At 42.3% G+C, this 27,341-nt stretch overlaps 1 protein-coding gene and 1 pseudogene across 2 annotated transcripts; both read right to left on the bottom strand.

Moving 5' to 3' along the window:
• Positions 1 to 5,984: 5,984 nt before the first annotated feature.
• Positions 5,985 to 21,638, bottom strand: LOC109780794 (uncharacterized). 2 transcript variants are annotated; one of them, XM_020339379.4, is made up of 18 exons: positions 20,966 to 21,638; positions 20,332 to 20,559; positions 19,612 to 19,802; positions 19,357 to 19,516; positions 18,558 to 18,695; positions 18,287 to 18,473; positions 17,425 to 17,570; positions 17,105 to 17,287; positions 16,488 to 16,598; positions 13,846 to 13,965; positions 13,614 to 13,758; positions 13,135 to 13,298; positions 12,270 to 12,356; positions 10,521 to 10,846; positions 8,770 to 8,851; positions 8,539 to 8,678; positions 7,633 to 7,888; positions 5,985 to 6,739 (listed from the first exon to the last, which is right to left on the bottom strand). In XM_020339379.4, exons 1-18 carry the CDS (start codon positions 21,254 to 21,256, stop codon positions 6,410 to 6,412), a joined length of 3,285 nt encoding a protein of 1,094 aa, XP_020194968.1. In that variant the 5' UTR covers positions 21,257 to 21,638; the 3' UTR covers positions 5,985 to 6,409. The 2 variants fall into 2 exon arrangements, with proteins under 2 accessions (XP_020194968.1, XP_020194969.1); XM_020339380.4 differs by having other exon boundaries at positions 6,126 to 6,739; positions 8,539 to 8,669; positions 20,966 to 21,633.
• Positions 21,639 to 23,979: 2,341 nt separating this feature from the next.
• On the bottom strand, positions 23,980 to 27,126 carry LOC109780786 (uncharacterized; annotated as a pseudogene).
• Between the last annotated feature and the right edge of the window lie 215 nt (positions 27,127 to 27,341).

Raw genomic sequence — 27,341 nt, 5'->3', positions numbered from 1 at the left:
ATTACAGCGGGTAGAACAGGTGTTACACTGCTTCATAGAGGGGGATAGAGTTGGTGATGACGGCGGCGAAGTTGTTGGTGTAGATCGTCGTCACGATGATGGCCCGGGCGGCGTTCCTTGGCCTCCATGGCGGCAGAGGGGGCGGGAGCCCCTTTGAGATTGGATCTCTCTCTCTCTCTCTCTCTCTCTCTCTGTGTCTGTGTGTGTGTGTGTGTGTGTGTGTTTCCTTCTGTTTATGCGCTCTGTTTTCTGGCCTTTCACGGTTTCTTAAATTCCTGGATATCCGTAACTCCGACTGGGCTGAAATTTTAACACAATCTTTATCTGGATATTATCGTTCTTGCGGCGAAAGAAGGGCACCAACCGCCTTACAGGGTCCCCACAAGCCTCCTGGCCGTGCCTAGGGTAGGCGCTCGCCCCTTGAGCTTGTGGGACCCTCGGGCATCGTTTCGCGTTAATTCTGATTCCCAAAAATCACATATATTTCAAAATAATTCTCCGTAAAAATTTATCGCGTTTGGACTTCGTTTGATATGGGTATTCTGCGAAACATAAAATATGCAACAAACCGGAACTGGCACTGGGCACTGGATCAATATGTTAGTCCCAAAAATAATATAAAAAGTTGCCAAAATTATATGGAAGTTGTAGAATATTGGCATGAAACAATCAAAATTATAGATACGACGGAGACGTATCAACCGTTCACCAGCCATAAGTGCCCTGCCGCCGGCTTCTACCCACTAATTATGTGAAGAAATTGTCCTTACGGTTGCTATTTGTTAGCCCATATACAATGGTAAGCTACAAAGCGACCTCGAAATCTAAGAGCTTGATCGGGCCGAGAGGTGGAACTATCCCAAGGTGATGTGTGACACGTCGACATTGTCACCCTTCTAGAGCAGGATGATGCCACCCCTAGTGCCCACAGCAGGTAGAGTGGAAAAATTCTTCAGCAACCTAAAACCCCAAGGTAGGCTACAGAGGCAGCGTCAAGCACAACCATCTTGGATTCTTGGATGCACACGAGGTTACAAGGGGAGGCGACGATGGCCTCGTGCACTATTGCTCTATGATTTGTTGCAGTTCAACCCTCTTAATTCCAACTAATAATGTTTAGGCCGCGATCCATCATCGACTAACTGTTGTCATCAAGAAGCAGTCACCCACACGCCGCAGCCTTACCTCATAGCAGTTGATCCTGGGAAAGCAGCGAGATGTCGTGGATAGCGTGTAGAACAAACGCAAGGGTAGCAAAGGAAACAGACACATATCATAGCAGTAGCAGATCATCAGGGTGCAATACATGATGGTGGGTAGAGGGCAACCAACACCCACCCACACACTGACACAGCTAAACATGGGCATCCAACATGGAGCACCGGCACACACTGGCAAACAAAAAATCTGGACTAACATAGCAAGCTAAACAAGCTCAAAAATCACGCAGCAATTTGACGCTTCAGACCGCAGTCGTGAAGTCCACCTACTCAGACACCTCATGGTCCAAGCCATCTGCACCACCGTGATCGATCGGCACCTCTTCAACGGTCGTCGCCAGGGGCGTGGAGCATGCGATAACGGTAGGGGAAGCTGGCCCTGAAATAGCTCCACAAATTTTGCGACGACTTCTTCAGTGACTTGGTTTCCCTATTTATATGTGATTATATGATACAAATGATGATTGCAAGATATATGTATGCAACCATAAACAACTATTGAGTAAATACAACATGGTGAAATGCGCGGGGTGGGGGGCAAGGGCCCCCTACACACTTGTTGATGTTATGTTATGTAAAACATGTTTTGTAGTTTATTTAGGTATGTAGGTGCATTGGGCCCTTATTTGAGATGGGTACTAGGCCACCACACCTTTTGCCATGGCCTAGGCCCGGCACTAAATAAGCATACACATAAGGAAGACACTAGATGGAGTACTGATACCAGACCATGGAACATGAGACTTGCTTCTGTAGCTGCACACAATAACAGACTGGGGGATAAAGGATGCAAAAAAACATTATGACAAAATCAATGACCAATCCACATATACTCGCATGTTTGTGAATGAATCACCAAAATCTAGCATGCAGGTGTGTGAGAGTGATGGGAAACCAAAGGGGATCAGGGTTCAGATTGATACATGACAAGAGGATTTGAATGGTTTGTGACATCATAAACATTGACCATCAAACTCCTAATTTCCAGCTAGCTACCTCAACAAATTTTCCACAAGTGACTCTACATAGGCACCTCCAAGGTATTTGTCAAGATAAGACAACATTTGGGTCAGTTTGTAGTTGTCGTGTTGAGCTGCATTGAACTATGGATTCAATCTATGGTTGTTACTGACACTAAGATCCAGCACCACACACTCCGGTCACCCAGATCTGCGACGCAAAAAGCCCTTGAATCCTTGTTGGTGCCACAATCGATGTCGAACGGAATGGGAGAAATCAGGCCAAGCTCCTTATTCCACTCGTCGTTTCCCCTTATATTTCATCAAGAAGAACATGAAGATATTTGACTCTCCCTGATTGCATGCGAAAAAATAATAATAAGATATACTCCCTCCATCCATATATATAGGGCCTAGTGTTCTTTCCGAGACTGCCTTTGACTATTGATAAAAGTAATGGTATATGAGATGTATAATGTGAAAAATATATCATTGAAAGCTTCTTTCACGTACGAATTTGGCGATATGCTTGTGTAACATGCATGTCATATATTTTGGCTCTAATATATGGTCAAAGTTAACCTTAAAAAATGAATCAGGCCATATATCACCTAAGTATTATTTGGATGATCGTGTTTGTAGATAATGACCATTGGATATGCAATCTCTAAATTTATTAGACCTTTTATATAACAATAATCTTCTTAAGAAACATGAGACTCCCTGGGTAGTGATCTATAAGTATAATAGTTGCACAAAAAAGTTGCATTATGTAGGCACTACTCTCAACTCTTAACCGCTCACACATGAAACCATGCTACAATCTAACTGTTATCATGTGCCAAAATAACCTGATCTAAAGCATGAAGACCCCCCCCCCCTACCCCACAAGAAATAGCACCTTGAAGATGTGCAAAGTCAAAAAAGAATAACACTCCTAAAAAGGGACATTGCTCTGAGCTTGAGACCAAGGTTGACCAAGTTAGCTTTCTCGTCCTTTATTCAACATAATGGTCACATAAAATTATTTGAAATTGTTGAAGTGTATATGTGGATTGTCTAGTCCTTTCCATTAGTTCAGACTTTTGGTTGTGTTGGCTAGTGCATGAAGTTTAACATGGTATCAGAGCCAAGGTCTTGAGTTCAAGTCCTGACTTTCGCAATTTATCTAAAAATTGATGTTGCCCCCTTTGTATCCACGTATAGGCCTCTTGATTCATACCTCTAAGTCTCTCCACGTGAGAGGGGTGTGAAAGTTTATATGTGGATTGCCTAGCCCTTTTCAATAGTTCAGACTTTTGGTTGCATTGGTTAGTGCATGAAGCTTAATAGAAATCAAAGCACCATGAACAAGCACCTAGATGATTTAATGGAATATAGATTCAACAATAACTTCTTATACATAACTCTTAGTGCTAATTATTGTATCAGGTAAGGCACTCACCTGAACGAACCTGACTAAGGAGCTTCAACATTTTAATGCCACTGACTTATTCTTGTAAAACTGTTCGATGTACAAGATTTCATGAGAAAGACCGAAAATATGCAAAATATATTTTTCTGACTGAATAGTTAATTTAGAGCTAGCTAGTCATTACCCTGAACAAACATAAACTAGTTATCATGATGCTAGGGTAAAGAACCACTTTCTTTAAGCTGCAACATAACTTTTTCATTTCTAGATCTGAGGAGGCAACAATAGCACATTATATGAGTGTGAATCAAAGCGAATATTGTATGATGGGATTTGTTTGCCCTTTTTATTTCCTTCTCTTTAATTATGAATAAATCATCATTCCTATACATAGAAAAAAATGCATGTTAGCTAATGGTATTTTTCTGTGAAACTGAGACTTTGAGCATAGGAATTCATACAAATTTGAGAAATCTAGCATGTGACAGTAAAAGATTGTGGCTAAGATATAGAGAACCACAACAGTTTGGCATTTCATCCTGGTCAGAGCATGTATTGACAATTCATCACCAAGACGATGTCTGGCATGTAAATAATTTTTATGTTAACAATTCTAAGCTCACTAATAGGGTGAAATGTAAGTCATAATATGCATCCTACTACATAAATTCTCTGTTATATTGCAACACATTACAACTTAACCATACTTGAAACTGTTCTGTACTTACACCATGTATGTATAAATGTATATAGAACACAATTCCATAATTTGAATTAGAACAAGTATGACTATGGTGACTTCAAAAACATACCATATAAGCCTGACAGTTTCAAGTTAATTCTGTGATGATGTACACCGCATGTCCTCAAAATATCCAAATTTTGTTAACCTTATCATCAAGATCTTGAGATTCTGTGTTGGCTAGCTCTTTACATGGTTTTCTTCAACTCCTTTTTGCACTTATGATGTCTTATAAGATATAAAACATCTTAGTAAGATAGAGTTGCATTATCTATATGCGTAACATGCAGCTTATCAAGAATTTGGCGTGAATATGAAGTGGCGCGTGGTGAAAAGGAGGAAGAAACTTTCATGTTGCCTGTTATCCCTAGTAGCAGCCACTTATGTGACACTCACCTTCTTTGGCCTCAGCCTGCCATGTAATCTTGTGGCAGAGCAAATCAACGGCGCAATGGGATGGTTGACGTAGTTGAAGAACAGGTCGCGTTGGCCGTCGAGGTGGCCGGCCGAAGGAAGCCCCTGGTGGTTGGATGAGTGGCACCGTTGTGGAGGGTGGCGGGGGACGATTGGCTCGGTCGTGCGTGTCTGGGAGTCGTTATCTGCCAATGAAGAGAGTGCTGACGATGGAGACGCTGGCATGGAGGAGTTGGCGTCGGCGGGAGGCCCTACCTAGCTACCTAGACGACGGTAAATAGAGCAGGCTTAGCATCTTGTACCCGATCTCCGCCGCCTTTGCAAGCATCTCCAGCTCTCTCTTCTTGGATACTTCGTAGTCGGCATCCTCTTACCACTCGTCCCCGCTCTCTTCCTCCTCTTCGTAGTGCTCTTCGTCGCCCCTCTCGTCGTCTTCGTCGAGCGGGACATGAGGTTTTACATTAGTGCATGGGTGCGGCAGCGAGGGGCTGCTTGGGACAGCACGCTCTCGTCCTCATGTTCGCGGTTCTCTTTGGCGGATCCTCATCATCCTTGCATGAGGAGCGGGACGCGAGGTGGAAACATGAGGAGCAAGATGAGATGTCTGGGCAGACAAGGCATTATGGTTTTTCTTTAAGTCTTCTGCCAATGGGTTCCTTAGGCTGGAGGGGAGGACGCTGGTTTTTCTTAGCATGGAGGGGAGCACGTACAAAGCAAAGGCGGCGCAAAAAAATCGATGGAGTTGGGAATCTCTCGACGGGTGGAACCAAGATAACCGAAAGACGAAGTACGGACTACCCTTTAATAGTAGAAAGTAGAGATTTGGATCTGCCTCGCATGTTTTTATAGGGATACAGGAATAGTAGATTTGCAATCAATTAAGTGGAGCTATTTGCTTAATGGCAGGGTTTTCATTGCATTTTTATTAAGGTGAAAACCCTGACCTGTAGCCGCAGAAAATAAGCAAATTTTCAGCACAAAACCTCCTGCAGATTTAAATGTACAAAACACAAAATTTGCAAGCAAAGCTAGACAATTGTGGAACCAGGGGTAAGAAGAATCACCATCAAGAAATTGAAATGGCAATATTTTCATTTGTTCACATTTTACTGAAAAAGTCTGGAACACCGGAGAGAATGGAAACAAACCAAACTACGGAAAGCATCTTTTTGAAAAATACAGGACTATTCTGCATCCATTCTTGCCAAGAGCCAGTTTGGTTGGGGACGTTGCAATTGACTGCAAAATCCAGTGTGTTAAACTGAGTATCTACTAATTTCAGCAAGACTTTTCTGTTACACCCACATAGAAGATTATTTAAACAAAACAAGCTGGTATACTAAGAAAAAGCTACTGCGATACTAAACAGAGCCTAATAAGATCACATTTGTTCACTTCTATCACAAAATCAGTACATCATGCTTGAATTCCAGATTGTACAGTTACTGATCCATCCAGTCATCTCACATTCATATACCTCACCTATGGGTCGACCATCAAGATCTGGCTACACCAAAATTCGGTAACACTTCGCAGTTTGCAATCATAAGCAAAGCCAAGTTCTTTGCAGTTTGCAGTCATCATCCACAAAGATTAAGAGCTGGTATCCTACACTACTGTGTCGCCCGTTCTCGCAAAATTAATCCTTTCCAAGCTAGTGTCAATGTCTATGCCAGTGCCTTTTTCTAGAGCTAGTATCACCTCTCACCTTACCTCTAGTCTCAAGAATTCTGGAAGCAAAACAGATGAAACCAATGATGGCCATCGCATACAGCGCTCTGTAAGGTGCCAATGCCATGGAGCTAATAAAGGAATAAAAGCCACCTATGAGGTACAGAAAGCTCATTCCAACTTCGCGCCCTCTCCTTCCGGGTAACTTAAAAGATATAAAGCTGGCAGTTGGCTGTGATCCCAAAAGTCCATGCAGAATAACACCAACACAAAGGGCAGAATCAACAAACCACGGAAATCTCTGACCCACTCCGATTCTCTGCACAGAAACAACAGGAACCGATTTAAATCATTACTGATTAAGCAGCGTAACATAAGTTGCTCGCTGAAGTAACATCCTATAAATGTTTCTATGGGATGTCCGCAAAGTGCCCAGGTTATAGAACACAAAATAATAGTGGTTCCAGAATCAAAGTTGGCAAGGTACAGTGACGGTAGGAACATGAATCAGGTTCACTGGGAATGACCCACTGGAGTCAACCATATCTTATTAAAAAAATCTATATCCTGAATGGTAGCGTGATTTTTGCTTGGGTAATTAAATGAAACCCTGATCATAACTAGACGTAGAAAATTGAAACCGGTCAACCATATACACTAACCTGTATGCTGACAGTAACATTATATTTTCAAGATACACATTACATAACTAAATGTTCAGGCCTTTCCATGGATGGCATGAGTCAATTAAGACACAATTATATGTCTAGTGTAACATAGCAATGCAAGTCCAAAACTGAGGTGCCAGGCTGAGCTGCAGTTTCTTCACAACAGTAATCAATTATATGAAGGTATGCTAGACAATACAATAAAAGCAATGGCCTGTCTAGCATATGTTGCCTAAATATTAAGTGCACAATAAGATGATCATTCAGCCAGGATTCATTATTAGTTATTTATCAACGACGGAGACTGATTGACAATTAGAACCATGTTTCATCCTTTTTTCACAGGACCAAGTTCACAATTAGAATGATATGAATATAATAATTCAGTTGAGGCACTGGCTAGTGGACATTTGGTCTATTGAGGTGCTGCTCACAAAATCAGTACAGGGAAGAATATTTTCATGCTTTATGTCATCACTGATGAGGCAATTACTGTCATTGAGGAGTTTGTCCAAAATCATTCAGATAAGTAAAAACAACAAACCTGTATCCAAGCAATAAGTGAAGGCACAAACATGAGTGTAGCTAGAAGATGCAGGATCATAATCCCATGCCGACAGTCAAACACTTCTAGCTGGCTGTCAGTAAAGCTTTTAGCAGCTGTTGGGCTGTCATCCATTGGCAGAAGTTGCTCGAGCCCATCTGGTTTACTTTTGGATTGTAGAATAGGATTATTATCCATCTTGGATTTATACAGGTCCTTTTTCTGAGCGATGTTACGAAACGAAGCTCCTAAGAAACTGTTACAGTACCAAAGCATCCACTTCAGTAGTTGAACAACTGGGATTACATATAAAATGTATACATATATATATGGCCCTATATCATTGCATTCAAAATAAGTTTCAAGTACGTTTTATGATTCTAATCCATGCATACAGAACTGGAGGCAAGAAATTTGTCCCTATAAATACTGGAGTAGATGGTGCTTGTCCACCTGCCACTTCATGTCCACCAAAAGTAACTCACTCACTAACTAGTGGCACTCACTAACTAGTGGGCCATCTGTCCACGATCTCCACCATCTTATTTTGTGGCTTTCAGAATACATAACATGATACTTTCATGGTTTATCCGTTGTAAATTGACTTTATTTTACAAGTCTAACTCAATTTCTGTGACCATTAGATGTCGTGTGGAGATCAATGCGGTGCCTGATTGGATGTACCTTTGTTATTTTGGTAGCAATACACAGGCATGGTGCTAGTAGGCACAAACAAGCCACTGAACACTTTGTTGACACGCATAAGTAAAAGCAAAGCCTTGTTTGGAATGCAAAAGTTTTTCCCGTTCCTATAGGAAATAAACTCCTGCCTAACTCTTGCATTCCAAACGGGCCCTTATGGAAAATCATATAGCTAGAACTAGTGTATATCAAGTTAAAACGTACCTGCAGAGGGCTGAATGGGCATGGAAGGAATGTGAAAGAAGTAACAGACCAAGACCAATTGCTGGATGAACGAAGCAGACAAGAGTAATTGTAGCAAATGCTACGGCTATATTTGTATTGTTCTTGATCATCTGCACAATCTTTTTCAAAGTACATCAGTTAGTGTCAACAAGAAAAATCAGCAAAACATGCATATCTGCGTATACTCTCATACTTCCAGGAGGCACTTACCTTGAGAGACTGAAATGAGAACGAGAAAGCGAGGAACTGGCGAACAAGTGGAGAATGAGCACCGTCCTCCCAAGATTGCCAGCTGTAGATCATTATTTTATTACAAGATAAGTAATCAAAAAATGGTGTAATGTTTGTTGCACACATACTTGCTTCAGAAACTCCATAATGGTACACTGCAAGGCTCACTAGTTTTACAATCAGATTTTCCTTTGTGGAGACCAATTTCTCAGGATGCAGAATATGAAGTGCATATACCGATCGCATCACAGAAGCTAATTGTTTATTCCTAATAAACAAACAATATATAGGTAATAACCATAAAGAAAGAATGTCCAGCTACTCCGAAGTCCCTAACCCAATTCAACACCACAGCTCTGACAAACTCTAGATACTGCTGTGCACTAGTTCTCATTTCTGAAATCAAATCTCAATTTCTTAGCACAAGTATACTGATACTTAGATGAGGTAGTAAGCCAATAGCATAAGTAATATACTAATTCAGGATACACAAGTCCACTGCATCATACAATAAGAGTATCAAATGTCGGTTCTATTATCTCATTATTCAACAATTATCCCCCAAACAGAAGTAAAAAAACGTCAAGTTTATTCCGTAGAAGTATACTGTTTGTACATTAAGTCCCTGAACTTTAGATTGGCTTACTGAGCCCCCTAAACTTACAATCCCCTCGTACAACTTAACAGTTTTACTACCATGGAGAACCCCTGATCAGCCTACCTCTCTGACGGGGATCCCCTAGCTTTGTCAACTCACTGCCCAAACACGATCAGCTCCACGCACATGCAAATGATAAAACTGTTTCACTCCCGACATGCTGGACGAAATGCTAAGATGAGCGATTCTTTTCCAACGACATGGAGAAGAACAATGTCAGTCTGTAGAGGGATAAGAAAAAGCACATGCATCTCTATCTCCTCTCTCACTGCCCTATCTACACAACACGACAGATATCTTCAACGATGCACCCATGTGGTGGTGGCATGTAAACCTGAGAGCGAGCTTGATGCGTGCTACACCTACAACAACGAAAGCCGAGTCCAATCTCAGGTGTGGCGGTTGTGGGCTCCATGTGGCAGCGACGACCCAGCCACGGATCATTTGGTTGTTATGGGGGAGATTAGAACTCAGGTCCAACTCGATCGGACAAGGGAGAAGATACCTCGGAGATAGTGGGGAAAGAATAAAGAACAACGGGAGGGAGACAAGTCAGGGAGAGAGAAAGGACGAAGTACAGATCTACGTGGCAAAACTGTCCTCGGGGAGTAAAATGATCTGATGTTAAATATTAAGGGGTTAAATTAGACGATTTGAAGTTCAGGCTGTTAATTGAACAATCATGATACTGCAGTAGAGTAAAGTGGACATTTTTCAAATACAAATAATAACTTAATACTCCCTACATTCCATAATGTAGTGCGCCCACGCTTTTCGAGATTTAACTTTGACTATAAATTTAACCAACATGAGCGGCTGCGGCGGGGGCATGACCGATACCTTTGAATTCGTATTCGAAAGAAGTTTTCAAAGGTATAATTTTTCAGTAAAATGATTTATGTATTATTGGTCTAATTTATGGTCAAAGTTAAATCTTGAAAAGCGTGAGCGCACTACATTATGGAATGGAGGGAGTAAGATTTAGACTACTAGCTCCTGAACATTCCCTGCATCATGACAAGAAAGAACAGAAGAAAAAAAAAACTTATAGATGTATTTAGCATGTACTAACCGTCTTTTGGCGAAGACATGTAGAATGGCAGCCACATACAGAATCAATTTCGAACTTAGTGTTACCAAAATGGTGAAACCATTGGCAACTATGTAGCAGACCACAGTAACAAACAAGAAGGTTCCAAATCGAGGGTTTTGCTGTGTAGTGAAAAATAAGAAGGCAAGGAAAAGAAGTATTGGCGTGAAACAAAGGAACATCAACGGCTTTGGCTTCAGATTAGTCTCAATAGCTGACAAAATAGATGGCACAGAAGAGTCACATTCCCATGCTAACGATTGTCGCATCAGGCCAAACAGTGTTATGGCAATCATGAAACCAAGAATCTGCAAAAGACATAATAATAGTTTAACAGGTAACCATGGGCAGTCTTATGTAGCTATCTGGCTACAGTAACTAGCAGTTCTATGCAAATATGCTGTAATCCATCAATGGTGTAAATTTGATGAATAATGACTACATAATCATCAATGTTGTACCACGAGAAACACATCATAGGCAAACCAGTGAAAAGAATCGGACGGTCGTATAGCAAGAAAAACACAAAACCCGAAGTTCTCCTCTAAAAATCCATAATATGCATGCCCTCGCCGCACAAAGATAAATACATACACAAATGGCCTATTAATAAGTATTATACATTCCCTATTCTGTATCATAAAAGTATGTAAAGCTAAAACATCCCCCTTCTACAGGTTGGCGAAATTGTGACCCATTAGCCATCAAGATTAGCTTGTTTGTCTTAAATGTTAGGGTATCATGAGATATTTTGTACAAACGGATGCATGGAAAAGGTTGAGCAAGGCCTATAGATTTAAGTAGTTGAAACAGCTACTGTGGGATGTTGATTACAAATACATCACTGTTGTGTCCTGCATTAACAATTTAACATACAGTATCTAGCCAGTAGAATAATAATGTGGTTCCTTGACCTTCAGAAAACAGTCAGGATTAATGTCCTTAGTAAGAAAGTACCAAAAGGTCTTTACTTCAAGAAGATTACAAGTAATAGACAGTTATTTGCAGTGTGTTCAAAGACTCAAACATGATGAGAGCCACAGATATGCAGGCACCCAGGTGAGGCGAGGATAGCACACCAGGAAAAAAGACTCTCAATTCATCTGAACCCAGCTGCCCACCTGTGGCCTCTCCATAATGTTACTTAGCCCTGGCAATGCTGCCTCAAACTCCCACTATCTCTAACGCACAACAGCCCAGCAGCAGGCCTGGCGATGGTGAGTGGTGACACAATAACAGCAACAAGTGGGGCTAAGGTTAGCCCCACTGTCAACCTCCCTCAATCAGCCATGAGATGGCAACACAATAACGGCAACAAGTGGGGCTAAGGTTAGCCCCACCCCCACTATCTACCTCCCTCAATCAGCCATCATGTTGTCCCCAATGCGCATAGATGCCAGGGTGATGGCCGCTAACCATGATAAGAGTGCTTAAGGAAAGGGGTGTGAACAGATTATAGACTCCACAGCACACAAGACATGTCATGTTTGGGCCATATCTGTTGATAGTTACTAAACCTAAACTTCTACTCCCTCCGTTCCAAAATAGATGACTCAACTTTGTACTAACTTTAGTACAAAGTTGGGTCATCTATTTTGGAACGGAGGGAGTAACAATCAATGCGGTTTAGCGAAGAGAGACATTATGATGCCACCCGCAAAACATGACTCGAGCTCAAAAATAAGGACTATGCTGCAATCATGCTAAAGTTGTCCTGCAAATGAAGATTACCTCGGATGAGTACAACAAAAAGAATCTGCTAGTTGCAGCACCAAGCGAAGCGCGAAGACTGACTTTGTATGAGCAATGCGGGTCAGCCTACAAAATTTGGAGCCACCTAAATAATGAGTTCAAAGTTGAGAAATAACATATTCAGTTTATGTCTAACATTGGATAAGCAACGACTAAAATAGCTCAGTGACAATTTAGGGCTGCATGGACACCCCAACGTTTTCATGTTAGAAATGAACATCACGGTAATAAAAATTATAAAACCTTGAATTTTGGAGAGACTTCATTATGTGTCGAAGGTGGTACATGGCTAGTCGGAAGGAACTAGGGCTAGCAGCATCGTCAACATACAGGCTTGGTAATTGGCAACACTCCCTGGGTGTGGTGAGCAGCATCACAAGAATAGAGAATGGTTGCATGGGGACTAAAGATGGCAGTCAGTTGGCGACAACACTAAGGTGCTATGGGAGCACATCAAGTTCGTCAGAATTGTGATCCTGAATCAAATCAGAGGTTCTATGGTAGGATCACAAATTGTGGGATCAATGTACGATCGAGGATCAAAATTCTAAGACTGATGCAGAATCATTAGGACTGGTCAGTCAATCTAGGGTCGTAGAACCTATGAAAGATGGTAATTGCTGGCCGTGCACGGCGGCTACAAGAAAGATATAACACAGGTATTAAGCCATTTGTACAATGATAATTTAGAAGATACAATAAAATATATAAGCAAGTGTAAAAAGGGTTTAGTGCATTACAAAACCTAAAAATATTGGAGTGTCAATTTCCATAACATGTAACTTTCCAGTGTCATTACTGAGGTTACTTCCACACAAAAAAACAGTACGATAAGTAACCTTACCAGGACTAGCACAGTAGTTTTCTCTGCCCCTTGGTGTGAATCCCAAGTAGCAGGTGACGAATCAACCACTACAGTTTCAGAATAGATATTCGGAATAATGTGTATGCCTGATACAGAATCCCAAGCCAGTGCAACAGGTGGGAAGCACCGTAATTTACAAAGGTCTGCAATGCATACATATGAGAAGTTACAAGGTAGTAGCAATGCTTAACCAAAGTTCTTCAAACAGATAAGTATGACTTAATCTGGTGCAACAGCCGGTAAGTTGATCATCTACAGATAGGTGTAGAGGTTATGTCTTGCATAGATCATAATGGCCAGAACAGAAAGCACACAGGCAATTATTAGTTCTTACGTCTTGTATAAATCATAATAATGATCGGAATAGAATGCATACTGGCTGTTATTAGTTGTTATTACTATCACCCATTTACAAGTAAAGACTAGGAGAAAAAAGTCAAACAGATGCAGTTGCTTACTGTTTTTATCAGCTTCGATTTGGTCACCAATATTTTTTATTCCACATCCAGTAGTTCTCAGTGATAACAAAACTGGTAGAAGACCAAGGCTGACCGAAAACGACAGGGTTAAAGCCATTGGGTGATCCTCCTTCAAAAATATTTCCTGGGATCAAGACATCTAGGTTTCAGCCCGTTTTGTATCATAAATTAGACAACATCATATATATTATGTTAAGTACTAATTACTAACTTCAGGTGAATAGCTAGAGTGGACAATCCTGCCAACAGAAAGTGCACTTGTTCCTTCCACTGGATTAAAGAACTGCCCCACTGCCATCGAAGCCGCTGGGGGAGGTCTGCCTGAAATCGTCTGGATACCAAAATATTAGAACAACCAGTGTATCAATTCAATGCGCAAATAAAAGGCTTACTATGTGCATCTATTGATATTTTATAACCACAAAATATACCAAAGGCGTATGAGATGGGAGTTCAAACTAAACTGATGGGTTTAGTTTTTATTGACACATTTTACCATATTTATATGAGCTAGAATTCCCAGACTTGCCGGTGTTCGCGAGGTACATCAAGCTTGCTAATTATGTCAAGGTGCCAGACTTGCCGGTGTTCGCGAGGTACGTCAAGCTCGCTAATTATGTCAAGGTGCTCTGAATCCAGGCAGTAGCATCCCCAGACCTGAGTTTAGCACCTGCCACTACTTTGCCTCACCACTATCCATGCCTGTTGCCATCCAATTTTGACTTTGAGCAACCCCCGCATTATCACTACTCAGGCCAACTAATCTAGTCTCTTTGTAACAAGATAATCTTTAATCATTATTTAATGGACCAAGTCTAATCCCTCACATTGCTAGCCTTGTGGGTGCCAGCCGGACACATTGCCCCGACCAAGTCCATAACACCCTCTAATTTCCAATCCATAAGAACATCAGGTTGGTGGTTCTGTTATAAAGGATGGACAAAAAGACTTGACCTACCTACATATTGCCTACTTAGGAGGAATTGTCCATAATAGGCAATAGGCATTCTACAACTCCATATTTATTACTAATTAATGCATCAAACTGCATATTTATATTGAAGCCAACCATATCAAATTCATAATAAATTCAGGCACACAAAGTATCATTTATGTTACATCTCCATGAAAACAAACAATATTTGGTTGCCTTAGGTGTCGAAAGTAGAGGGACCAAAACCAACAACAACAACAACAAAGCCTTTAGTCCCAAACAAGTTGGGGTAGGCTAGAGGTGAAACCCATAAGATCTCGCGACCAACTCATGGTTCTGGCACATGGAAAGTAGAGGGACCAAAACCATGACAATGATTTTATTTTTACAAAACATACTTTCTGGTCGATTCAACGTGTCTTACTCTTTCTAGACTTCCACGTCATAAATAATAAACTAGAGATGGGTCTTATTATTTTCACATGCAGTAGACAACTGAGCTCAGGTTGTTTTGTTAATTATAACTGAAGCTCAGGTTGTTTGTGGTTCTCTGGTTAACTTGGAAGATTTTTTTACATTTTTTCCTTATTCAACATGAATTTGTAAACACAGTAATCGCCTCTCTACTCGCATGTATGCTGTACAAAAGTTAGTGTAAGATATTATATTAAAAAAACCTGACTAACTGGTTGGGTTTTCTCTTTGGCTGGGTTGAAAATATCCAACATTCAAATTAAAGTTGCAAGCTTATCTGTTTATGACAAAAAACAATACCAATAGGGCTTGCCTATGAGTTGTTCATTGTTAATGCAGCAGCATCGCCATGTATTGTTTGTGAAGACATTATTTTTACAAAGACTTCTATCTAAACTAGCATCGCCGACCCATCTGGGCCACGTACAGCCACCGCATACATGTCCTTTTCCTCTGCTCTGGGCGGCCAAGGCAAGGGGGACAAGAGAAGCAGAGGGCGCAATGAGAACATAAAGCGAGCAGACAGGTGGGCCAGAAAGTTAAGTCAGGCAAGCGATCTTATTCACCTGGAGTTATGTAAAGGGTTTTCACCGCCATGCTAAGCTGCCAATAACCAGGGGACAGGGGAAGAGGCTGTGACAAATGAGAGCAGAGGTGAAAGGTAGGTTCGCCTTGCCCTCCACTGCAAGAAGAGCTCTAGCGTCGTGCAGGCGGCGAGTCACGGATGCTAGGGCAGTACAGTCACACCAGGAACCAAGAGTAGATACATGAAACTCCACTAATGCCTTCAAGAATATGACCAAATCACAAGACCACGGTTCTCTCCTCCAATCCATCCAACTCCCTAGCAGTAGGCGGACAAATGCTGGCTGCAGACGGACTCATACAACACCGGCCATACGAGTCAGCCAGACAGGGAAGACTATGTGTGGTAAAAAGAAAGGCCACAGAGCTCCAGCAACCAACGAAAATGAACAGCCAAGATGGAGGGACGAATCTGACGGACAAAAATCTCAGAGCTCTAAGGAGCATCTATTTCCAGTACCGATTTAGTTAGATAAGACTTGATTGAGCCTGATCTCACAAGACACGTTTGTGAGAACAAATGTACTCCCTCTGTAACTTAATGTAAGACATTTTTGCAGTTTAATTTAAACTGCAAAAACATCTTACGTCTTACATTAAGTTACAGAGGTTGTATATTTGAATAGAACACTTTCAGTATCACATGATGGTAGTTATCAGTTATGCTTATTCATTGCATTTCTGTACCCTAAACCACACACCTTTTTTATTAGCACAAGTAACAAATTATCTTGTGAAGAGGTTAGGATGGGAGAAATTCAAAGCACACTATATTCAGAAAGTTAACTCACAAAGAACATATGTGGAATTAGTTGCACAAAAGCATTCTAGATGAAAACAGGAATGGTTCAAGGGAATACCTGCCGCGAAGCCACCGATATAGTCATGAAATTGTAACCATTCATATCTTCTGGACTCAGCAAAAGAAAGGCAGAAGGAGGCGGTTGCTCAGTTTGGCTCCCGGGTTCTACCTGCTCGACAAGCAATAATGATGACAACGTGAATAAGGGAACAAATGGTATGTTACTTGCAGTAGATGAAGGCAAATGAGCACAAGAAATAGAATTGGTCCATTGTACAATGTGTACTGTACAAAAGCAACGTTCAGAAAGAAAAGAAAAAAGTACCCTCAAAAACAATGATTTCCACTGCACCAAGCATAATAAAAAAACAAAAGGGAAGGAGAAGCTTCACAATGTGGATAGCATGGTAAAAAGATACTTAAATCAACAGAAGTAACTTGATATAACTGAAAATGTGAGGGTTATTTTGTTAGGTAGTAGCCTAACATAATATAAGAAAATAGGATTCAGATGCTGCAGTTGATAGTATAAAGACAAAGCAACGTTGGGAACAGAGAAGTCATTGAGACCATTTGTATCGTAAACAGTATAAACAAGAAACCTGCTACATGAACCAGAAAGATGGAGAATGCCAGGATGTAGGAACATGAAAGGTGAACAGTTAAAGATATTACCTGTTTTGGTGCAGGTCCTGCTGGGATATGGACCATCTTTGAGGTAACTTCAACTATCCTTTTGCTAGCAGGTACTTCATTTTCAATGGACGAACGATGCTTTTCTGGCCACAAGTGAATCCTGACTCCAGAACATGGAGCAAGATTTGTGACAAAAACAAAGTGTCCTCTTCCATTTGAACCCTTCAACGAGAGAACAGTTAAGCGGACAAAGTTTATTCAATTAGACACCTGCTAAATTTGTAATATGGTGTCCAAACAGTACGCAGAACTTTGAAAAAGCTACACTGATCAAACACTAGTAAGACAATTTCACCTACCAGCTTTTTAATATCTAACCATCTTCTCCTGCCATCCATCGCTAAAACAGTAACCAAATTTGACTGGATATGCAGGTCCTTTTCAAGGCCATCACTTGTCCATAGAACAGATGGTGGGCAAAAAAGTGTATCATTTCGCTGCAATTCTATAGAAAATATATTGTTATGTAAAGACGACAAGAATGGCATGAGAGTTTGACAGCACTTCTCTTTTATAACACTTTATTTATGGTTGATACCACATTGGTATTACAGTGTTTAGAGATGTATTTGTAGATATGATATGTCAACTGAAGCAGTAAAATGAGGTAGAAATTATTACTGACAAACTCACTACAAAAACTGAACCACGTCTATTTGTGATTTAAAATAACAGTGTAATACCAAATGAGCAATTTTCCATGCCCTATAAAACATAATAAACTAGAACTGCCATGAGTGTAATATTATAGCAGTAAAGTTAGTTAGCCTAAACAACATCTTAAATAGATTAGTGTTAGTACTGAATTGGACACATGATGAAAGAAACAATCATGACACATAATTGTATACATCAAAGTTGTTTTGAAAGAGGTGAACTAGAGCTACTTCCACAAACCGCTTCAGAACTTCCACAGGCAGCAAAAAATATTTTTATTTGTAAAATGCAAGATGCACTTTTATATTTCACATTCAAAAAATGACAAAGGCTATTTTAAAACGTTAGGATGCCATATGAAAATGAATGGTCACTTTTGACCTAGATTTCAGATCCCCGGCCAAGCTTTATGTGCTCATAAATAAGGGTACACATACCACATCTTTTAGGCCATTAATAGTCAATTATGCAAAGGATGCAACAAGGAAAAGAATGAAATTGTACCACCGGCTTCCCTGGTATCACTCGCAAGAAAATTTGAAGATTGAGAACCTGAAACATGATTCATCCAACTCAAAGACTGGGGAACTACACTCTGGAGCATTTTCGCAAACACAAAGACTCTTTTTTGTGAACTCAAAAATGGCTGCCGATCCACAGGATCTATCATGCTAAGAAGAGTGTGCGCGACCTGGATAAGGTTAAAATCCCCATAAGTACAGTACATTTCACTGTAAAGCACTTAATGCATTTGAGATGAGTAAATGGTCTCAACCTGTACAGCTAATTGATTGCACCAGAGGATGGATTGATGTTCCATGGATAGCCAAACATTCTTCACACTGGAGCTCCCTACCATAAACCCATGAGTAGAAGGTACAATGCCATCCAATGCGGCCAACCTTGACCTAATCTGAACCAAAATAAATGGGAACTCAACATTTGATTGGTATCTACTTTAGAAAGACATAGTTAATGTCACAGAGTGATCAATTAATGCTACACCGTAACAAACTAATCATGTAGCATATAATCTATCGAAATTCTATGAAATTTCAGATTAGTCTTACAAGCAGCTTCTAAAATTGAATGTAATAAAATTACCAGTATAAGCAAAATCACGTTTCAAATGTGTAAATTATGATTTAGTACAAGAAAAAACTAACTTTATTTTATATTTTGTGAACAGACAATTATACATCTGTGACTTGACATTATCAGAATACTGAGTATCAGCAAAGAAAACAGTACAACTTTACGAGTCATGCCCTGATACTGAGTTACTGACACGTGTTCCTTAGTGCCACTGTATCTACAACAGAAATTACTAATCACGGAAAAAATGAGTACAGATTTCATAATCTCAACCCAGTATATTATAGAAATAGTCTTCTAAAACTTGTGAGAAATTTGCAGTATCCAAGTGAATCACATACAGCAAATAAGCAGTCATAGATCTTAGATACTTACAAACAAGGAAATCTTGTTATCAAAGAAAATAACATAGACATAATCAAATGTGCATAGGATTAAGTGATTAACTACTTATAATATACCAGCAGCAAAAATAATACCTGATAATCATGGATGCCGCCTGATATAGAGACAACTACTACATTTGAGAGTTTTGGACTGCTTGTATGTGATACTCCTTTCTTGTATCCGTTTCTCCATTCTTCATTGACATGGGAGAAAAAATGACCCAAGGACGGCTGCAGAGCAACAGGAGGATACCTGGATGAGCAATCATTTTATGTCATGAGTAACACTTCACTTGCCCACTGAGTCAGAAGCGAAAGACACAGAAAAATTCCACAGAGAGAGAGTACTGGTGTGGGCTGGAGAGCGTCAGTATAGTTTCAACAGCTGATTTCCTTAAGCCCGGGTGGACAAGAGCTGCTCGAGCCACAAAACCACCCATTGAATGTCCAACTAGCATAACACTAGATGGCAAGTTACCAGTAGAACGAACACCATCCTTCGATCGTGCTAAATGAGATTCTTTGTATTGATCAAGGATCTACAAAGCACAGAACAAATATGCTATGAGCATATTCAATGAAACATATCGGAGAATAATAAGAACTAATGTGTTCTACTTCACAGGAACAAAATGTGGAAATAGGAAACTGTGTGGATTTGTTTACAAGAGCATAATCATATCGGACATTCTAAAATTCAATGCAGTGGAATTGTCCTGATGATAGAAGTTATACATTCTGCAGTCACTCCCTCGTTTCTTTTTCCACGGCGTATTTTGATCGGTTAAGACAAGGTTTTGACCAGCAATTACTTTCACAAAATGTTGTTTATGACTTTATGTGATAAAAAATCACATTCATAAGTACTTTTAAATACAAATCAAATGACATTGATCTTATGTTATAAGAATTGCATACAAATGTAGTAACTGTTGGTCAAGGAGTTGTCTTAACCAATCAAAATACACTACATTGTGCAACACAGGGAGAATAGCTTATGACTGAAGGGCCCATTGCACTCTATGCTAAGAGCCTAAGATCATATCTTACGAGTTAAGAGTTGGTTACCCTATGGATGGCATAGACAACATATTCAGTATGCTCCTCAAGTATGCGACCATCCATTGCAGAGTGTTCTCCTTCAAGATCAACAGTAAACCAATCCAGAATACGGCCATATTGTGATGGAAGGGAAGAATCTTCCAGTTCAAATGCACTAGATGGTTCCCGATAAAAGGAGGGCTCAAGTGGACCGTTTTGATATGCTCGAGAAGATTCTGCAGCAAATGAGCGAACCTGGATGTATAGCATGATAACAAAGAAAGAATTCAGTAACAGCAATACAGCGACGACAAAATAAGCAAAATTACAAGTCAAACAACATTCAATTGGACTATCTTTCCAGAATGGTATTGTGGGCGGGCGAATATGGACTTTAGCGGCCAATCCATGTTCTTCTCCACTGAAATGCAGGCCACGTAGGCTACGAATAAATACGTGAACGCAAGGTGCAAAACAGTAAAGAATATGCAATCCTATTCCATTTCTAATCTATCGGTGCCATATGTGGCCTTTTTATTCCAGTACACGTTTAGTCTTATCTCTTTACGACTACTAACAAGTAGCAGTGCTTGGACTAACAAGTAGCAGTGCTTGATTTACATGGCCATATTATAAAACAAATATGAAAGCAGGCCTTCACCTGCTTGTAGCTCCCGCCGTTGCCAGGGATGAAAAGCACGGGCACGCCGTCAAGCTTGCGGACGCGCTCGTCGAAGTCGATCTCCTTCCACCCCTCGTGGTACAGGAACAGGCCGTACCTGTCGGAGGAGACGTTGTTGGGGGCGTGGATGGGGATGTAGGTCGGGTACATGTAGGTCATCTGGCACCCGTTGGGCGCCGGGCGCACCAGCCTGTTGAGGGCCGCGAGCGTGATCCAGGCGGAGAAGAAGAGCACGGCCCCCAGCCTGCAGTTGCCGCCGAATCCAGCCATGGCGTGCGTGGATCGATCAAATCCGAAGCCGCTGGTCCCGCTCACGAGCTCGGCATGGAGCCGCGGAGAAGGGCGAGATTCGAGCGGAGACGGGGACGAAGGAGGGGGGGTTCTGGATCGGAAGAGGGGATCTCGGGCTCGGGATCCGGTGGAGTCCTGCGGAGGCCCGTGGTTCACCCGCCAAATGTTACGACGCGCGGCTCGTTCTGCTCCGCGGTCGGGTCTCCGGTCGGCGCGAGGGGTCTCCGGGGAGGAGGAGGAGGCGGGATCAGGGGGAGGTGGTGGGAGAATGGCGGGCGGAGATTTGGAGGAGACGAGGCGGCGATGGGCAATTTGGGGGGAAACGATGGGAGGTGCGGCCGCTTTGGTTGAATGGAGTTGGAACCTACTGTAGGGCCTATCGGCAGTGGCTTGTCGGATCTGGAGCCACTTTCTGTTTTCGGAGGATACAAGATTGACACTCCACGCGCTGTGCTGTTCGGTGCTTCCCTGAGAACAAATATTAGGGCTTTTTTTAGGTGTAAAAAAAAGTATTAGGGCTGGTACACTTAAAACTCTAAGCTCCCAAAAAAGCCTGCGCTCTGGTGCGTTGAGACTGTGGTCTTCATGGTGGGCCGCATCTGTCAGTGTCTGGAGTGCTTGTTGGACCTAAAGAATTTTTCTCCCAGGACCGACGAATCTCCCCTGAGCCGCAACTTCCACTGCTCCTTCTAACAAGCTCGATCCTCACCCCCCCCCCCCTCTCCTCTCTTTTGCCCGGATTTGAGTTGCAGATGTTGCCCCTTAAAACTCTAACCTTTCAAAAAAGTTTGCGCTCTGGTGCGTCGAGACTGGGGTCTTCGTGGTGGGCCGCACCTGTCAGTGTCTGGAGCGCTTATTGGACCTGAAAAATCTTTCTCCCAGGACCGACGAATCTCCCCTGAGCCGTAGCTGCCACTACTCCTCCTACCATGCTCGATCCTCACCCCCCCCCCTCCTCTCTTTTGCCCGGATTTGAGCTGCAGATGTTGCCCTCCCTCCTCAGTGGCGTAGCCAGCAATCTAGCAAGGTTTGGTTGTTGCCATACCTAACACATGACATGTATGCTAGGTCTATATGGACTATGGTACTTCATTTAAGATTTGAGCTGACACACATATACTAGTAACCTCCACCACATCAGGAAATTGTTCCTGCATCCGCCACTGCTCCTCCTCAACACCTCATGAGCCTCCTCCTTTTCTAAACAGCCACAACAGGTGGGATTGGAAGTGATGGCTCGTACGGTGGGGAAAGAGGATGTGTCGAGAGAGATCCCGTGGTGGCCGACGCGTTGTGGGGACGGAGGGTCGCACATGTAAGGAAGTGGTGGCGTTCGGGGACAAGGAGGGATGTCACGGCCTTGAGTTTTGCTGGTTTATGATAATATTGATCTTAATGTTGTTAGCTTCCTAGCTTCTTCTGAGGTATTAAGATGTTCACTGTGTCCCTGGCTTGCTCACCTTCGTCGACCCCACCCTGATCGACTAGGTCGCGTCCTCACTCAGGATTGAACATGTGTGCTCTGACAAGCAATTTGTGGTTCGCTCTCGAAACAAAACCATGGACGCTTACCGTGTGGGTGGACGAGGCATCCGAATTTTGTGCAGTGCTCCAACTTTTTTTGTCATATTGAGATGTATGGAACTATATATAGATAGTGAATTCCCCATTATTGGTCCAACCGGGAACGGACTTGTGGTGCACGCATCAAGTTGCTCAATGTTGGCAAATATGTGATTTTTTTTGTAAATTGTTTTATCGAACTATTTTTTAAAACCCATGATTTTTCACAAATCCGTGATTTCTTTTCAAAACGACGAACCTTTTCAAACCCATGAACTTCTCATTTCAAAATTGATGAACTTTTTCAAATCCGTGAACTTTGAAAAATCGATGAACCTTTTCCAAATATGTGAAACTTTTTTGAGTCCGCGAATTTTCTGAATCCCGCGAACGTTTTCTAAACCCTTGAACTTTTTCGATTTTGTGAACTTTTTTTTAAATCCATGAACTTTTTTGAATCCTGTAAAGTTTTTTTGAGCTCATGAATTTTCTAAGTTCATGAAGTTGTTTTCAAATCCATGAACTTTTTTCAAACTCGTGAACTTTTTTCTAAACCCTTGAACTTTTTTCAAATTCATGACTTTTTTCAAATTCAAATTTGTGATTTTTAAAAAAAAAAATTGAAAAATTGAATTCATGAACTTTTTAAAATTTAAATTCATGAACTTTAAAAAAATCGAACTATTTTTCGAAATTATGATCCTTTTGCATAACAAAAAATTCATGAACTTTTATTCAAATCCAAACTTTTTTAAAATTTATGAACATTTTTCAAATCCAGAAATTCGGGAACATTTATTCAATTCCGTAAACTTTTTCAAATTCAATTTTTTCCTAATTTCGTGGTTTTGTTTTCAAATATGTAAACGTTTCTCATGTCACAATTGTTTTTAAAAGTACTATGAAAAACCATCTGGGCTTTTTCATAGCAGACCAACTGCATAAAAAATCAAAAAATAACTACCTTTTTTTTAGAGAATGAAAAAGCAAACTATCTGGCAAGCTGTGTGTAAACTAGTACTGCTATCCAAATTCAAGATGTTCAATTATCGCTAGATAGTAGATACACAAAACAAAGCTACTAATTTGACAATCACAAACTCACAATGGCCAAACCTACAAATTACCAAGGCAAGACAGAACAATTGGAAAGTCAAAATTCAATCAATATTACTGAATAGACCAAAGCAAGGGATTGTCCAAAACAAGCATAATTTAATTTAACAGTACGCCTTGCTGAATATCATCAGATCCAAATGACACTTGGATAGCATAGCATCAAAAGATTGCTTAAATGGTCTCATACAGGACAAGGTAATCAGAGCTTCCCCGAGAGAGATGGCACACAATGAGGAAGTGGTGACCCGCATATGAAGAGCTGACTTCAAACTAGGATGCGCCAATTCCTTTACAAGTCACCACACGGCCTGAATCATAGAAATGACAGAAGGATCAGCTACCAAATTTGCACTGAAATAAGCCGATATAATTTTACCAGCATACAAGATGAGCACGTAGTAGAAAAATCAAACTGACTTGTAACCAGAACATTAAGCTCATGTATATGCTGTTTACTGTTTAGAATTCTATCAAAGAGCTGTTGAAAAGATTGCACCAGTTCAGACCAGTTGGCAGTTATGGTATTATGAAAACAAAACCTGAATAAGTGGGCTATCTTCTAGGCTAAAAGTCCCTAAACAAAACCATCAATCGATTTCATACAGCAAGGAGTACGAAGTACTTAACCAATAATCACATAGCGAATGACGCATATGTAATCATAAGAATGTTACAATATCCATTCTAGTTTTTGATCTTCTAAATGACCAATTACTAGAAAATACACAAGCAGTATTATACCATTACCAATTATAAAGATAAAAGAATATAAGGGTGACATCATCAGAAGTTAAAGTGAGGAACTTAATGTTAACAATAAGGACCAGCTCCCAACCCAGTAGCACAAGACAAGTTTCTAAGAGAAAACAAGCATTAAGGTACACACTAGATGACGATTTCGGAGGTATACAATTCATAGACATGAGCTAAAAGATCATTTCTTAAACCTGCGACATGCCTACGAAACAAGCTAAATAAAACTTCCAGCATAAAAACAACCTGCATTTGGGAACTATAAAGGTAACCTAAAAGATATTTTATAACAAATCAAAATGAGCAAGGAAATCAGATATACAGGGCGGTTAAAACGCAAACCTAATGTACAAAATGCAATGTAAAAATAAACATTACTCCCTCTGTATCAAAATATAAGACATTTTAGTGTCAGCAAAGGTCTTATATTTTGATACAGAGGGAGTTCAATTCATTGGCAACCTAGTTAACTAGGTAAATATTATGTTGTTCCTTGTGCCAAAATTACTTACCACGCAGCGTGTACTAAATAAAACTGGTTCTAGGAAAATCACATGAAGGGACTGTAATACAGGACATCAAAAACCAGTCAAGCATACCAGGATAATGTGTAAGAACAATTCAGAAGTTGTAACTGGGAAACTTTCTGAATGTGAAACGGCAGGATAGGATAATGAACGCACAAATTAGGGAGTGTATCTCTACAACTAACAGGACACCTGTGATCAGAAGTTCAAACAGACTTAGATATTGGAATGATGGCCTCCCATCCATGTCATTTAGAGCATAATCACTTCAGTATTCTACCGATCTTGCAAGAAGAACTGCCTATAACCTTACATGGATACACTTGTGCCTCCAGGTTCTACTAGCCTAATCCAATGCCACTGCACTTACTCATGGTATTATGCACATGGAACAAACTACTGCAAGCAAACACATGACAAAAACATTGATCCGAGTGTGCAAAAGAGCGAGCAACATCGCTGGACAGAAATGGCGACAGGGTTTACCGAAGTCAGTCCTCTGGAGCGAGGAACGTGGGCGGCCATGCCAGGGAGTAGGCGAAGACGGGGTGCGCATAGTCCTTGCCGCTTCTCGTCGGCAGGCGCTCCATGTTGCCGGTGTGCAGATCGTACGTGTAGCGCCCAAATCCCCAGGTCTTGATGAACACCTTCCCTGTGCGACCGGCGTCCATGTCGGTGGGCCAGATGCAATGGGTCCTGAGCATCCGGTTGCTGGGCATGCCAGGAATCATGTCGCACAGCGCGCTCAAGTCCACGATCCTCCTCTCCAGAAGCCAACCGTTGTCGCTGGACCTGCCCTCCCCGCGCACCCAGAGATGCAACTGCTGCTGGCCGTCCGTGACCAAGCAAAGCCGCCCATCCGGCGTCTCCCCGACGCGGTACTTGCACATAGCCAGCGCGTCGATTCGCAGCGCGCGCGGCGCCGGCAGGTAGGAGAACCTGAGCGTGACAGGGTCCAGCACCAGCACGCGCTCGGAGTTGCAGATGTGCCAGTATATCTTCCCGGCGGCGTGCACGCAGCGTCCTTCGAACCGCCAGGGGTCGAAATCGACCACGACATCCTCGTCCCGCGGGAGCGCGCGCCAGCTGCAGTCGCCGTTGTCGACGGACGCGACCCAGGCGCGAGGGTGGCCGCCGTCGATGGCGAAGCAGACAGCCTCGAAGCAGAGCTTGCTCGGGTGAGCGCGGTAGAGCAGCGCGGAGCCGACGTAGTACCTCGAGCTGCGGTCATCGGGCACCGTGTCGCGGCGCGGGGGCGGAAGGAGCGTGCGGCGGCGGGTGGCCGGGTCGAGGACGAGGAAGCGGGGGATGACCTCCTTGGGAAGGGGGTCGGACGGCTCGCAAAGCAGGAGGCCTTGATGCGAGTCGTAGAGGTAGAAGCGGAAGGCGTCCGGAGCGAAGTCGAGGGAGAGGCGCGGGGAGGAGGCGTCGAGGGGAGCGAACACGGCGGGGGTGTCGGGATCCTTGGTTTCCTCCAGCGGGAACGGGGGATTGACTTCGGTTGGGTGGAAGAAGTGGCCGAGGAGAGGAGGGGCGCGAGGAGGCAGCTGGCGGCCAGGCGGCGCCAGCGGTGGCAGGCGAGGGCGGCGCGGAGGAGGTCGACGAGGCAGAGACGGCGGAGAATGCTGAAGATGTCGAACTCGGCGAGCACGTCGATCGAGACGTCCGGCGCCGTTGCCTGTGGCTCCACCGGCGGCGGGGGAGGAACCGAGGTGGAGGAAAGTGGGTCTCTTTTGGTTCTGGTCTTCTTCCCTTTGCTCTTCCGCGCCATCGCTGGAGCTGCAGGAGGTTTCGGGAGAGGGGACAGGACGGAGGACTAGCTAGCACGCGGGGCAGCGTTTGGCAGGACGGACATGTGATTTCCGCGCTGCCTTTTCGAATTTGGGGATGGGGCTGCGTTCGACTGTAAACTGATGGTGAGGTCGAGCTGACGGAAATTGATTTTACACAATGAAAATCACTCAACTCGTGCTCAATTTCCACTTCAGTCACTGGCTTAGGGTAAACCTGATCATTCCCCAGGCCGGGTCGGGTCGGGTTCGGGCCAGGCTTGGCCAAGCCCGATGAAAAAATCCCAAGCCCGAGCCCGGCCCGGCCTGGCC

This window comes from Aegilops tauschii, chromosome 5 (genome assembly GCF_002575655.3).
Source record: "Aegilops tauschii subsp. strangulata cultivar AL8/78 chromosome 5, Aet v6.0, whole genome shotgun sequence".
In the NCBI taxonomy this organism is placed as follows: domain Eukaryota; kingdom Viridiplantae; phylum Streptophyta; class Magnoliopsida; order Poales; family Poaceae; genus Aegilops; species Aegilops tauschii.
The sequence above is the reverse complement of the archived record's forward strand: the minus strand, read 5'-3'. Positions and strand labels throughout refer to the sequence as shown.

Bases quoted from the DNA above. Each gene is read 5' to 3' on its own strand.
- LOC109780794 (XM_020339379.4), bottom strand. From the start codon at position 21,256: ATGGCTGGATTCGGCGGCAACTGCAGGCTGGGGGCCGTGCTCTTCTTC. The intron at 19,517-19,611 runs GTACTCTCTCTC...TTGCTCATCCAG, and splicing joins ACGCTCTCCAGCCCACACCA to GTATCCTCCTGTTGCTCTGC. The intron at 8,852-10,520 runs GTTAGTACATGC...AATGATCTACAG, and splicing joins CATGTCTTCGCCAAAAGACG to CTGGCAATCTTGGGAGGACG.